This window comes from Haliaeetus leucocephalus, unplaced genomic scaffold, assembly GCF_000737465.1.
Source record: "Haliaeetus leucocephalus isolate CR32 unplaced genomic scaffold, Haliaeetus_leucocephalus-4.0 Scaffold871, whole genome shotgun sequence".
NCBI lineage: Eukaryota > Metazoa > Chordata > Aves > Accipitriformes > Accipitridae > Haliaeetus > Haliaeetus leucocephalus.
This window is the reverse complement of record NW_010973307.1, coordinates 3,495,266-3,510,160: the sequence shown is the minus strand read 5'-3', so window position 1 is coordinate 3,510,160 and position 14,895 is coordinate 3,495,266. Positions and strand designations below refer to the sequence as shown.

At 40.0% G+C, this 14,895-nt stretch overlaps 1 protein-coding gene across 1 annotated transcript in view; it reads right to left on the bottom strand.

Annotated features, from left to right (window-relative positions):
* The window catches only part of KIF13B (kinesin family member 13B), a 129,357-nt gene extending 114,468 nt beyond the window's left edge, over positions 1 to 14,889 (bottom strand). Inside the window, exons 1-2 of the mRNA XM_010583158.1 lie at positions 14,756 to 14,889; positions 3,879 to 3,972 (exon numbers count right to left, since the gene is read on the bottom strand). Of these exons, the coding sequence (XP_010581460.1) occupies positions 3,879 to 3,972; positions 14,756 to 14,810 (149 nt within the window). The 5' untranslated portion in view covers positions 14,811 to 14,889. The remainder of the gene's footprint in view (positions 1 to 3,878; positions 3,973 to 14,755) is intronic.
* Between the last annotated feature and the right edge of the window lie 6 nt (positions 14,890 to 14,895).

The window sequence follows — 14,895 nt, the reverse complement described above, 5'->3', positions numbered from 1 at the left end:
GTCTTTGGAATCCCTCTGTTCTGCAAAACAAGAGGAAAAGCTTCTATAAACCACAAATTGTGACAAAAGTACACAGAAGACAACACTCCTTTCATTTTTAAGCATATTCTCTTAATAAAAAGGCTCAAAGTTGGTTTGTTGGGCAGATTTAATAAATGCTTTGTTTTACAAATATTATGGCTCATTCATAGGCCTGTGCCAGACTAATACACAACTGATTTCTGGGCTTTTATCAGTTACACATCAATTACAGTTATGTCTGCAGTATATAATAAAAGTCCTTTGTCTGACCTGTCAAAAATAATAATTTTTTAAGTCTTTTTAATAGGTCTTGTTTGGGAAATGTAAAATGACAGCACAAGCAAATTGATAGTAGGAAAAAAAAAAAGGCTATAAAGGAACCTAGAGTAATTAGAGTCTATTTGGAGCTTTTCCAAAAAAATTAATTCCTATAAATATTCCCATTGTTGCCTAGGAATTATCTATTCACTTCAATCAAAATGAGTTCACACCCTCTTTCAAGCCCTAGCCACCAAGTAATAATGCTATGAGTAATCTTTGCAGCACACAGTAAATCTTGTGTTGATAAAGAAACTTTAGCCTTGACCTTTGCGACAGAGAGAACAGACAACTACATAAGGCAAACAAAAAAGTCGACAAGTCATGCTAATGATACTACTCATTTACAGCAAATCCCTGGAGGTTCACACATCCTTGAGAGGGGCGATTTTGATTTAAAGAGGTCGTTTTGGGAAATTTGTGACAAAACTCAAGGCTCTGTAGCAAATAATTTTGTGAAAGCAACTAAAGAAAAGGTTGACCATTTCCACACAGTATAATTTTCATTTTGATACGAGAAACCACCATTCAACCAAACCCACCCCCCAATAGCCCAAGGTTAGTAACAAAGCCTACCCAGCCTGGAGCTCATCCGATAGATTTTAAAATTGATCTTTCGTATCCAATCAGATTACTGAAACCTGCACAGCACTATTAAGGATTGGTCAATAAAATAACTGCTGCATTTCTCTGTCTCAGGAAAGGTCATTTCTTGGTTAAGGAATAACTAACGGGAGGATGCTAGATTTTTGAAGTCGTATGAAAAGAGACTTCTTTTTTTGAGAGCAAGTGTTTTACACACATTTATTAATCCTCAAGTCTCTACAGAAACGTGTAAATAATATATTCAGTTTGTAGACATAGGAGAAAGTGAGATCAATCAGTTACCACCTGGATTTTCAAAACATTCCTTAATTTTTAATGCAAAATTTGAAACAGCTAGACACACTTTTTCTGAAGACCTGAAACTGTTTCAGTGGCAATTATATCAACACAATTTGCTATCTCCGAAAGTCAGGTCCTACAGACCTCAAGTTGGGTATCTGTCAAAATATGAGATACATAAAGAGAGTGGACATTTCTGACTTCTTCTGTACACATTCATTCCCAAGTCCCATGGGAAATCAGGAGAGGTGAGGGTATCACTTAAGAACTTCAAAGTGTGCTTCTCCTCTTTAACTCAGAGACAACTGAAAACAGCATGTCAGGTATTTGCCATTTTAACTGATGTCACTGGCAGAGATTTTTTGCAGATGGACAGACACATTACGTAGATCTCTGGCCTGCGAAGACCACCTTCAGGAAACAGGACAAATATGCATAACTGTGACACAGGCTGATTCACCCATTAAACTATTTATTTACACCTGCCCATCTCCCAGACTTGGTTTCTACCAGAGAGGATGGAAGTGGGAAAACATGCATATTGCCAAAAGTCATTGGTTGTTTTTCCAAACGTCACTCCCTGCCAGACCACGGCTGAGTCATGACAAGTGGGGATGTGACAGCACAGATTTCTGTTTCTAAAATTCTTTTCCCAGTTCCTAAATTGACCCTGGCAGCTCAATGAGAAATGCAGCAAAGCTCTTAAGATTTTCAAAATTATCCTGCTCTGCAAGCATCTAAAGAGTCTATTTACAATATTATTTACTTCTCTTTTCTCTGTTTAATTAAAAGCACTCTAGGTTTGCCAGAATTCCTTCAGCTCACTTTAGACACTAGACAAGTCTGAAATCAAAATGAATGATTTTATAGCACAAGGCAAAGTTGTTGACAGTGGATTTGGAAACAGAAGCAGAACCTGAGCATAAATTAATCCCTGAACTTAGAAGAACCGTAACTAAAACTAAGCTTTTCCTTGAACTGATATTTCAGATTCTTCTGATGGGGCCGCAGAAGCCAAGAAAATCTAGCTGCAGCCTCTGTCGAGGCTATTACATGCTAGATAGGACCCTGTTCCAAATCCTCACTACTCCAACTATGTTTTTGAGATATGTTGTCTCACTGTTTGCAGGCAAACGTTTAGTACAGTTAATGGGCCTCCACTTTTCCCTCTTCTATTAAATCACCCCATATAAATTTACTGTGCTTCCTGCTTAGATTAGCAATGGGTATTTGTGAAAATGCAAATGAAGTATTCTTTGGTCTGGCACACTGGTTTCTCACAGTAGGCTCACCATCTTGTCTGAGACGTCAACACAATTGCCAACCAATTCCTCCCTTGCCAGGGGGCACGATTTGCATGATGTATTCTCTCATGGCTACAGTATGAATATTTTTTAAACATATATTAGGGAGTATAAACTATGCAGCATTTGATTGGTGGCCATGTTTTAGAGAAACTATGAATAACATTCTTAATACAGCTCTGTCTGACTAGGCTTCTGAGAATCTCAATTTCCTGCTATTTTTAGCAGTTCTAAAGGCTCAAATCAACATAGGTATTTGGCAGCTAAACAATACACGTGTTTCTGGAGGAGGCAGATATTGATACAAACAGAAACATCCCACCATACACAGCCTGTTTGATTTTAAGTAACTTATTAAAGCTCCAGTCCCACTGTCTGTAATAAGTCTGTCAGCTGGTGACAATAGAAAGTACATATTGCACCTCATGATCTCTTTGCTTTTCTGTTTATTACCACTTGGGTTTGAGAAGTTCAAATTATCAGCGATCAGGTAAAGAATACTGCTACTGACCACTGACATGCAGATCAGCTTTACATGAAAAAGCTATGATATGTTGCATTTAAACAAAGCTCTTCTATGTGTTTAACTGAATTGTTCTCATTTCTGTCACCCTTAAGACCACTTCCTTTTTTTTTTCCAGAATACAGATCATGATTGACTGCAGATGCCCAGTAATGGGTTTAGCTTTTTCCTGCACCCCTGTTATTTTGTTTCGTGCATACATTTTTTTCATTTCCTCCCCCTGCGAACAAGCGATAAATTAAATAGTCACAACCTTAACCCTATCAATTATTACAGGACTTTTCAGTTTCACAGTAGTTTAACAAATTGATGCCAGTTCCAACACAAATTGGTCCCTACCCTTAGCCACCTTTCCACCTACTTTTGATGCATGTAATGCCCCACTGTCAAGACAATCCTAGAGCTACACCTATCCAGCATGTTCCCATTCCCCTTCTTACACAATGAATACAAGCCCATTATGAGAAAATAATCGTGAAAATTAGTTTCATTCCAAAATGACAAACTGTGCCCCACTCAAATTATTTTGCAGATTTAAATTTCTCCTGTTCCATAATAGCATATGAGAATAAATGAAACAGTTCACAGATCCATTAATTGCTAACACATTGTTTAGAGCAGGAAGCAAATGCATTAAGCACTAGGTTTTCAATGCATCTTGCCAGCATGGTAAAAGCAGCCTTATTTTATAGATGATGGCAATTACATTGCAAAAAGAATATATATTATTTTTTAAATTGAAAACCCTCTATCAAGGCCTACATTTCCTAGTTGTTAGCCTCATATTTAATTCATGAAACCTGACCTTCCTAATTCAAAAATCTTACCTGGCATCTCCTTTTGAAAGGTTGGTGTTTACAGGATGAAGAATAACCTTGTTTGCATCCACATCCACCACACATTTTGTATGCAGATCAAGCTCTATAAAGAAATGAGAAAGTGTCAAGTGCTGCTCCTAAAGCACTAGGATTATGTACACCATTACTTCCTCCAGACACCAAATTTATTCATGCAGTCTGACAGCCACCCATCAGCTAGAGAATAGAAACAGGACTATTGCCAAATTCCACTTCTAGAGATATTCTGATGGGATGGATCCTGTCCAGCTTTAAAGCATGCACTCTTTTCAAAACAAGAAAGAGCACTTAGGTTTTACTGAAGGACAATCAGCATATACAAGGCAGTATGAAATTTCTTCTGGGGAAAGAACCATTAGGCATGGTACCACTTTGACAGCTCTTCTTATTGCTCTCTCAATGCCTCGCACACTCGGAGGGAAAGCTGCCCCTACCATCTGCAGCACATTTTCCCCGGCCACTGTTGTGATACTGCAGCATGCCATGCCAGCTGTCAGTCCTGGGGCACCTGCTTGAAGAAATTCAAGTCCCATCAAAAATAATTTAGGTGTGAGCGTGTAGAAAAGGGCTTATCCTTCCCCACAGGTCCCCAGTCAGCTGGAAAGCCCTCCTCCAAGTGACGCTAAGCAATGGGATATATACTATGAGTAGTAAGAATATTTGGAATGTATAAGAATTCTCAGCCATAGAGGCGGGGGAAACAAAATAAAAGCCTCAGTTAACACTGACAACCATCCAAGGTATCCACCCAATGACAAATGGAGTTAGATATAAAAAAAAGCACACAGCCACTTGTAATCAAAGTCACTGCCTACAGACATAGGGGCCTGGACATAAACAAGTCCAGTCCTATGTTCTTACACTCCAATGCTGAACCTGGAAACCAAGTGCCGATACCTATAAACATGATACACTAATCACACCCAGCAGGCACTCTGCAACGCCCTCACATGCTGTGATGACAAGGGTCTACGCTGCGTAACCTCCATACGGGGTTCAACACCTCAGCTGAATCACCAAAATATGCTTCTGTCTAATCGAGTTAATTATAATCCTCATCCTCCTTCATCTCTGCTTTCCTTCTTTGTCACCTGCACTTGCTCTTTTACCTTACGGCACCTTATAAACTCAGACTGAAAATCTCTCAGGCAAAGACCGCAGATCTTAATTATTGCACAGCACCTTGCAGACTTCTTGCTACTGTTAAATAGCATAAGAGGAAGTTTCTTTCATTGACATTTTTCGAAAGAAATGTTATAGCCTTTTGCTATTTGAAACAAAGCAAGCCAAAGCTCAAGATTACTGGTTATAGCAGGCAGTCACATGAAACTGAAATCCTTTTGAACAAAACTACTCCTCTGTTATTAAACTGTGCTTTTGTAGAAGGAAGAGACAGACAAGTTTCAGAAGCTAGTGTTTATTTTAATTTCTCTCCACACCCTGAAAGCCAATTCACCTATCATTAATATGCAATACATGCTTGCTTAGATGAAATTATATTCTTCATACATCCCATATCCGACAAGTCACTTTATCTTGGTCTGGCTGGTTAGCGATTAACATTCTGTACTGCAGTGACCTGCTTTTGCTCAACTACTGAAGGAGGTTTTTACATGCTACCTCCCTTATGCAAAGCATAAGGTATGTGCACTCTGTATATAAGCAGTATGATCTCTATCACGTTTTTTAATCCATCTCTTGAGAGAGAATGCTGATGACAGGTTTTGCATCCATGACTGCCCAGTGAACTCAAGGTCTTGCTAGTATGTATTAAACCTCTCTTTGTGAAATACCTTTAAGAAAGGACACAGACAGGATACAAGAGTTCCTAAAGGTCACATGTCCTCACAGGAAAAGAAGAAAGATTCAAAGCCAATTTGTCACGTACAACACACTTTGTCTGATGATCATCATCACAAAGGTAACGTTAAAATCCCTCACCTAGGCATCCTGCAGACAGGGGACAGCACGGTTTCAGAAGATGTGGCGAGCCAACCTAACGGCTATTGCCAACCAGGGAAGTCTCTGTCCTTCCTGCCAGCTGCCTATGCCTGTTGCTCACCTTCTATCACTAATGTGCTCAGCAGACCCCTCTGTAAGTCACTTTAAGTCACTTCAATGGCAGAAAACTACCCAACATAAAAAACGGATGTATTCAGACACACAGAAAGTTACATCAGCCCAGTGAAAGGCCTGAAGAGCATCTAAGGCCACGCAAATGAGTGGGCAGACCTGTACGGGTGGGAAGAGAGGAGGCAGAAGAGGCAGCAGAGATGAACTGCTACATGAGCTCATGGTGGCCCATGAAATAAACCCCTAAGAAACAGTTATATTCAGCCTCTAAGCTGGGTTAGGTATCCAGACAGCCTTAAGGCTACTTATCCCAGTTATCTTGGCAAAAGACTCACATGGCAGCTCTCCTTTTAGCTGAAGAAATAGTTTAAATTCTGTTTTAACAGCATATCATACACTTTCTACAAATTCTGGCTCACTACAAAGTATGTTCTTTGACTGATTTCTGATTTCTTTAATGCTTCCAGTAGGTTGAGAGATGAATCTTCTATTAGCCACTACTGAAAATCTTACCATCTTAATTTCCACCTCATTAAGTTTTTAATATTACTAAAGCAGGTTAGCCTTATAGACAAATTACCTTCCTGCTTTTTTGGATATTATCACACATTGACTCCGCCCTTACTTCTACTAGTTTCAGTGTCTCCTAGGTAAGCAGCGTACTCGCTGCCCCTGAACAACAAGCAAAGTTAGGATGCATCAAGGTAAGATGATAAGCACGCACATCCAAAACCACCAATTAGTTCATCTTGTAGTAAGGACTCATCTGTTGAGGCTTGGTATTATTATTTCTTTCAACTATACAGGTTTGTTTTTTTCAGGCAGCACGAAATTTAGGTGAAGTTAAAAGATGACAGAAGCAGCTCACTGTCAAACTTTGGAGATTTATCACAAATCTTGTAGCTCAACAAGATTTAAAATCTCACCTATTATTATTGCTAACCTGCTTCTACCTTCAGTCATTACCAAGCAAACACAATCAACTACTCATCTGCTTCATCAAATCAAGAAACTAATCAGCTAATTGCTTTTTGAAAAATTAAAACTCAAACTCTCAACATCTCAAGAAACATTTATTGCAGGGAATGAAAGCCTCTTTCATAGTTTCAGAGTAAGAGAGCTGTGACATCCATAATAAAAGGGTAACAGGTATCTTAGTCACTTTTCCACATTTACATTTCATAGCTGTAGAAGTGCTAAGCAAAGCTGGGCTGAGTACAAGAGTAATTGTTAAGTCACGTGTGTTCAAGATGCTCACAGAGTCTCTCGGATGACTTTATTTTACTTGTGAAACTGGAAGGTGGGGCTTGAAGGAGGCCATTCTCCTTCCCAGTTCCCTTGATTTTTCAACTCCTCACAAAAGTTTCCTAAAACAATAAAAACTGGGATTCAAGCAATGCAGATCTTAGCTGAAACCACATTCGTGTAAATCCTAAATGACTATGCCTTTGATAAAAGCCTTATGGGTGTTGTAAAAAGAATTCACACCACCCATATGCACTTTGGGCTTTTTCATTAGCCTAAGAAATTCAATGCATTTCAAACAGGGTGGAAAAGTCAGTGAGCAAGAGAGAGCAGGAAAAGCAAAACCAGGAGCAGCGTATCACCACATGCAATGGTAGGTTCAGCAGGCACTGGTATATTCCCAACAACAGGTAGGAGTTTACATTCCCTTTGTACTTGCAGCCACACCTCTGGTAATCATAAACTCAACATAGCAGATTTTCCACAACAGTGTTAGGAAACACTAGCAAAGGTGCAACTTTAAAATGTACTAAACAGGTTTGGGGCAGAGACAAAGTGTGTATGTAAATCCTGGAGGAAGGGGAGAGAAGTATTTTGGAAAATATCGGATGTTTTCAACTCTGCGAAACCTCCATCTTCGTTCATGAATCATTTAGGGAACTGTCTTCATAGATTAGCTGCGACTGATGACAACACTGGTTGAATAATGATGTACCCAACTCACTCTACTAGGGTACAGAATCAAACCCAACTGCATCATGTGGAATAATGAAAACATCCAAGCTGCCATGCAGTGATACTGGAGCTTTTTCAGCCACTATCCTAAAAAGTCATCCCACCTTTAAGGTTACTGTATTTCAGAACCAAACCCAAATTATCCTAATAGATAGCTTTTACAGAGCAGTTCAAAATAATCTTAAAATGAAAGATGATACAGTAAATAAGTTTGTCTGTAATTTATTAAACTAGTGGTTGAGACCATGGCATCATAATGGCTTTTAGTACAACAGCCACGGCAGCTGACAAGTCTGTTACAACTTACTTGACCTTCCGTATTTTCTTCTTTATATAGTCTATGTTTTCACATTGTATAAGATGAATTAAGTGAAAGCATTTCACAATTCATCAAGAGCCTTTATTTCCATATAAATTTTTCCATCAGATTTCAATTTAAGAAACTAGTTTGTGATGGTTGACAGTTTTTCAGCCCTTTCAAATACCATTTGATCCTAAACCCCACTGAAACAAAGGTGTGAACCTGGTGTTATGACACAGGTTGAATAAAATTTGTGACAGATTCCTCCTGGTCCCACTACCAGGTTTAGGGCAGCTGCACCTGCACTGACACCTAAGGAGCCCTTGGAGACAGGACATTAAGCTTGATAGTATCACTGGGAACCAACACGGCTGCTTTTGTAGAGTTTCAGAAAAGCTAACTGAAGTATAAAAAATAAAATGTGAAAGGTTTAAAGTGCATGTACTAAGCTCATAAGCCAAAATTGGCCCCAGATACAAAAGCTCAGAATAATCTCCTATAAAGACTGAGACGATAGAAATTTTATATTTTAAATTGCCAGTAGATTTTCAAGAGATTAACATTCCCTTGAAGGTTAGAACTGGAATGTTTTGGCCTGAGCCTTCAGGTTGTATTGAAGAAGAAATTACAGTTGGTTTCTTGTACCTTTCTTGGTCCAAAAAAGCAAACATCAATAACACTGATAAATGTTTAAATAGTAACTTAAAAATATTTAAAAGTTTATTTATCACACAAATTAAATGAATGCCAACTAAAAAAAAAAAAACAGAGTCTGTTGGGGTTTTTTTTGTTTGTTTGAAAAAGAAATCTGAAAGCAAGTTCAAACACAACAGGTCCTCAAGTTTCCCTGCCAATATCTGTTGCCTTTGAGTGACATTTCTCTCTGCCCTTTGCTATGTAGAAGCCAACACAAATAAAGGAAAAACTAACTGACTATATGAGAGACCGTAAAAATAACTTACATCTAAATGACAATGCTAAGAGCTTAAATGCAAAAAAATAGTTACTGTAATAGCACTTTTAGGGCATTAATTATACGACATAGTGACTGATACATTCTGGACAAAAATACAGTAATTTGACTTGTCCCTTAAGTCTACCAACATGAAGTCTACGCAGGCATCTTTCAAGCTTCTCTGCTATATATATATATATATATATGAACTGCGCAAATATAATTCATAAAATTTTCAGTTTGCAGCAATTAAAGATCATCAAATATGTATGAGTGCATCTGGAAGAGCACACAATACTATCTAATCTTGATGATGAGGTGTAAGTCGACTCAAACTCATGAGTACACTGAAGGCAAGCAAACTCTCCTCACATGTTAACACTACATTGTCCAAATGGTAAAAAATTTATTCTATCTTCTGCTGTTTCATTTTCTGCAAGAAAAGAGCTTGCCAAATGGCTTTGGTAAAGGCCCTCCGTGTATCTGGACATTAACCTTACTCACAGTCAGTTCTGCTGCTGCATGCACTGCTTGGCTCACGGAGACTAAGTAAATAAATCAGTCTGGTGACTTTCTGATGCAGCAAAGAGCTCTGAGGAAGTTCAACACACAACTCCGTGCTGCTGCTTTGTTTCAGGCTTCAGAGTTAACAGGAACAAAACGCGATAGTGTTTGCTCTGCCACCAACCACCCAAAAGCCAAGGCAGAACTATTCACAGTGTGTGTATCTGATCTTCTGTTGACTTTAGGAGGAGCAAGCAAACGTGAAACCAGAGCAGCAAGGTAATCTCATACTGCACTTTAGGCTAGCTCTAAAGATGTAATTAGCACAAGAATTGTTTGCCTTTGTGGCATCCACATTGGACTGAGTGGTAGTCTCGCCAGAGACTTTGGCTGCGGGGAGTAAGCTTGTAACACCTCAGGAGTTCTTAAAATACAATTGCCTCACTGAGGAACGCAAGATGAAACACTAACTCTACATGCTTTACCCATTTGTCACTCTACCTCTAGGTTAATCCTGCTCATACCACACACACTATTTCATGGGTTATCAACAATCACCAGGAAATATTAAAAACTCTAGGCACTCATGTATGACAGATAATGGTGAAGAAAAGTCTTGTGTTTTGCTTATTGCCATCAGGATACAGCAGGTGCCATTTCATTTACTCTAATACCATAATTAATCTTGTAAAACTGCTTGCACAAACTCCAATTTATAGATAAATTGTTTCTGTTGTAATCTCCAGTGGAAAAACAAAACAAAACAAAACCAAAACAAAACCCAAACAAAACCACAAGAACAACTCCTGCTTCCTCCCTAAAACATTTCAAGTGACTGGAAATGCAACCTCCTCCAAAGAGTAGGAGGACATAAAATTAGCACCTAACACCGTGGTCAGAAGCTTGCAGATACAGAAGCAAATTCCTTCTTTACAAGCACTGGAGACAGAATCTTTACCATCAAAGCACAAAAAGATCCCTGTTTGAACACAGAACCTAGTCTGGATGAATACACACATTAACATAATAGATGCCTGTAAATACACATTCAGGTAAATTAGATACTTAAACTGGAAGCTATAGGTTTTACACCACAATCCTACAAACGGTTTAATCTGGCAGCGTTGCCAGCATACAGGCTGTGGTCCCATACTGCTTAAACCTAACCTGGCACACCCACACCACCACTCCCCACCTGAGCTGTGAAATGCCACCACCCACCCTTGTGCCAGCACTGGTACTTCTATTGCTCCTCAGTAAATGCATTCAAAGCACTAAACACATTTTTTTGCAGTTAGTTTCCTGCCTTTCTTGTTCAAACAGAAAAGCATTAACCCAAGTGAGATGTAGCAACACAACAGCAGTAGTTCTGACTGGCTTCAGCCATACCCCTGAGCAAAAGTCACATTCTTTTAGTACTGACAAAAGATGTTATATTTTAATTAACACTACACTGAATTGATTCAAAGGCACAGGGAAACACAAGGACTTAAACATACTTATGGGATGCCTGTACACCAGCATCACCTGAAAACAAAATATTCAGTAAGACAAATCTTAATTAAAAAGCCTCCAGCTGTCTTGCTTTGCTTCATGGTACGGCTTGAGCTTTGCACAGCATTTACCTGAAATATAACGAACATCTGCTAAGTGAATTCAGTGAATTCAAACACTGACAATATTCAAAAAGAAAATCCACTGCAACTCTAAAATACAACACCAAAAGAACTTACTGATTGTTATCAAAAACCCATCTGAAAAAAGCAGTGCACTAGGAAATACTTTAGTGAATGACAAAACCAAGAAAACAGAAGACTAAGAGTCTTATCTAACAAAACAGTACTGAATTATTTAATTCATAATAGCATGCTAATCGAGATCCCAGTTTGCAAAGTAGAAAGCATGCAAAAAAAGAAGTCACTATTGCTACCTAGCAGAGCCTACAACTTTAGGCTGCAAGTGTGTTGACATCGTAGCAGTTTTACAAAGCATGACTTCCAAACAGTTTGTGGGATTGAGGTCTAATTTGAAGCAAGATGCAGAAAAGTAACCTAGATGCAAAAAACCCCAAGAAACCCAAGTACAATTACAAATGCTTCCCCTCACTGCTAAAAATCAGTACTATAAACTTAGTTTATAGATTATCACATCACATGAGAATGAAGCAGGACCCTCAACACTATCACCTTGAAATGTGAGTACTATGAATAACCAACCATTTGACATAGAAATCCCTTCAACATGCACGCAAGGAACCTATTATACTTTTATGAGCTGTATAAATTAGTAATAGTTAAACATACCACTTTTATTAACCTAATAAACCCTCGCCTTAAGAAATTCATAATTCAAACACTAAAGACAACCACCACCACCACAAGTAAACACTGAGAATATTTCAAAGCTTAAATTTCAACAATTGTAACCATCTGACAGGTTTGCAATTTTAAGCCCTTCGGTGCAGAGGGAAGGAAAGAACATTACTCGTGATCCTGAAGAAAACAAATACTTGCTTCAGGTCCAAAGCCCCAGAACTTCATACAAATACTACTTAGAACAAAGTGCATATTGGAGAACTTCCAAGAAAGCCGCCTCTTGCCTCAAAGCCTATTAAAAAAGCAAAGCCACAGAAGTCTTACAACTGGATGACTCTTCAGAAAATCAGTTACACAAATTCTTAAATTTAACATTAAATAGGTGAGAAGAATACGAGGCTTCACATCACTGTTTGTTTCTATAAATTCTAGGAGCACCAGAAATACTGCACAGAGGTATCAGTTGTTTAGAACTGACCAAAACATCTGGACTGCGACAAATAATCTGCTCCAAAAAAAAAAAAAAAAAAAAAAAAACAAATCCCAGGGCTTTTTGTTTCAGGGAGAAAAAGACATTGATCTTTTAGGCTAGACTTACATGGATTTAGGTATCACTCACTAAATAAGAGGATGCTTTAATAGCTGCAAAGCAGTTCTTACAGAGAGGAGGTACGCCCCAATTGCCAAGCTACACGCCAAGAGCATGGGGTTCAGGTCCCTCTTCTCTCTGATGAACAGCAAGGACTGATATCAAATGTCCCTGGCTCCTGGATGAGCCTCCTAACAACCAGGCTACAGTTATCCTCTCTAATCCATAACATTTTTAAGTTTATACAGAATAAAATAGCTCTGGTAACAAGACACACTCTCCCATTCTCCCAGATTCATGCAGCTCAGTGTTAGGATATTCTCCAGGAAGGCCGGAGCTTCAAATAGATGTACTGCTCTAAATCTATAATCTGCCATCATTTTTCCCCCTTTACTTCCACCACTTCTTCCCCACATATATTTTCTGCAGAACTCAGTCCCTACCTGGAAACAGCTTCAAGACCACTGCATGTGCACAAACTCAGGGCTGAACATAGGTAGAATATATACCAGGAGGAAGAGGTGCATTATTCATCCTTGGCAATTCAAAACTTGACTGAATGAGGCCCTGTGCAACCTTATCAAATTTGACCTGCTCTGAGCAGCAAGTTGGACTAGAGACCTTCAGAGGTCCCTTCCAACCTGAATTATTGTATAATCCCGGGGGTAAAGAGCACTACACAGTCAGAAGATGTCTGGGTCACAGCCAAGGAAATGACCTATGACAGGAAAGGGACATGAGCAAGAGGAAAGCCTATGTCTATCACTGAAACAAAGCACCACTTTTCGGCTCCTTTCCATCCCAGCTCCCACCAACTCCTCCACACTGTCACTCAATCTCCGCCAAGCAATTCTCCACAAGGATGGGTCCCTCCTCAGTTTTGAGGACTGCTACCTGAAATTTAACAAAATGCAGATTTTGGTCAAAATATCCTCGATTGCCCTAACCCACCAGACTGTAACGACATCAACTCCATCTCCTCTGTTTTGGATGTGACTCGAGAGCTCTTGTGAACTCAGTTTGACATTCCCCTGCTTTTATTTTAAAAGGTATGGAAATACTGTATTCAACACTTTAACCTTCTTTTTTTCTTATTTATTGAAAGGAATTAAAGAGTTATTTTGTTTCAGATCATGTAGAAGATAAAGGGCTTCTCCCCCTCCCTTTTTGCTTCAGCTATTAAAGTGACTTGATTCCCTTTCCCCAAAAGGAATTATTGGCACACTTCTGTGAGAATGAAGGGAAAAAAAGCCACCCTACACACTTCTTGGATTTTTGCCTTCTTCACCTTCCCATTCCTTGGCTGAAGTTGCCTTTTTGTACTTGCTTCCTCATCATCTAGAGCAAGTTTTTCTAATTAAAACAAGTAATAAACATTTAAACAGATGCCCAGACCACAGTCTCATTAACATAACCCTTAGGCAAGTTTCGTTGAGGGGAAGAAAAAAAAACACCACCAAAACATCAACCCAACAACAAAAAAAATCTTCTCTTGTCAATTCGCCCTTCCTCTTCCATGCTTTACTGTTTGTTTTTGTTTCTTTTGTCCTTAAGAGTGCCTCTGTCATCTGGTGAACTCTGTCCCACTCAATCACCGAGGGGTACGAAGAGGAGTTACAGAGCCGAGGGCTGAATTAGCACAGAAAGAGGGGGATTTTCCCCCAGAAAGCAGGAAGAAGGAAGAGCTCTCCCAGCGGGGAACAGGGCATAGCCCGGCTGTAAAGCAGGTGCAAGAGGTGTGGAGAAGGGGAGGCAAAAAAAAAAAAAAGGCAGCCATAAACCAGGGCGAGTTTAGGAAAAAGATGTCAGGAGAGGGGAGTGAAGACAGCTGCTTGGCGAGAGCTGCTCGGCTTCGCCCCCAAACCTCCCTGTACCTACACGGGCGCGCACAATAAATAAATATACACATCCGCACCCCCCCTACCGACACATACACCGATAAACACGCCCCCGCGCCGGGTCCCACACACCTATACACCCACCGGCAGGCACCCCTGCCCCTACAGACACCTGTGGGGACAGGCACCCCCGGCCTCCCGCCCCGCTCTGCCCCTCAGGCCCGCTCCCCTCACACACCACAGACACCCGCCCCGGCAGCGCGGGAGGGTCTCTGAGGGAGGAGGCTCTCACCTCGCCGGTTCATGGGGCGGACGCGCACCGCCACCTTGACTTTGGAGTCCCCCATCGCGCCTCTCACGACCTCCCCGGCTCCCTCGTTCCCTCCTCGGCTTCCGTCTACGGGAGGGACAGACACCCGGCGGCGCGGGGAG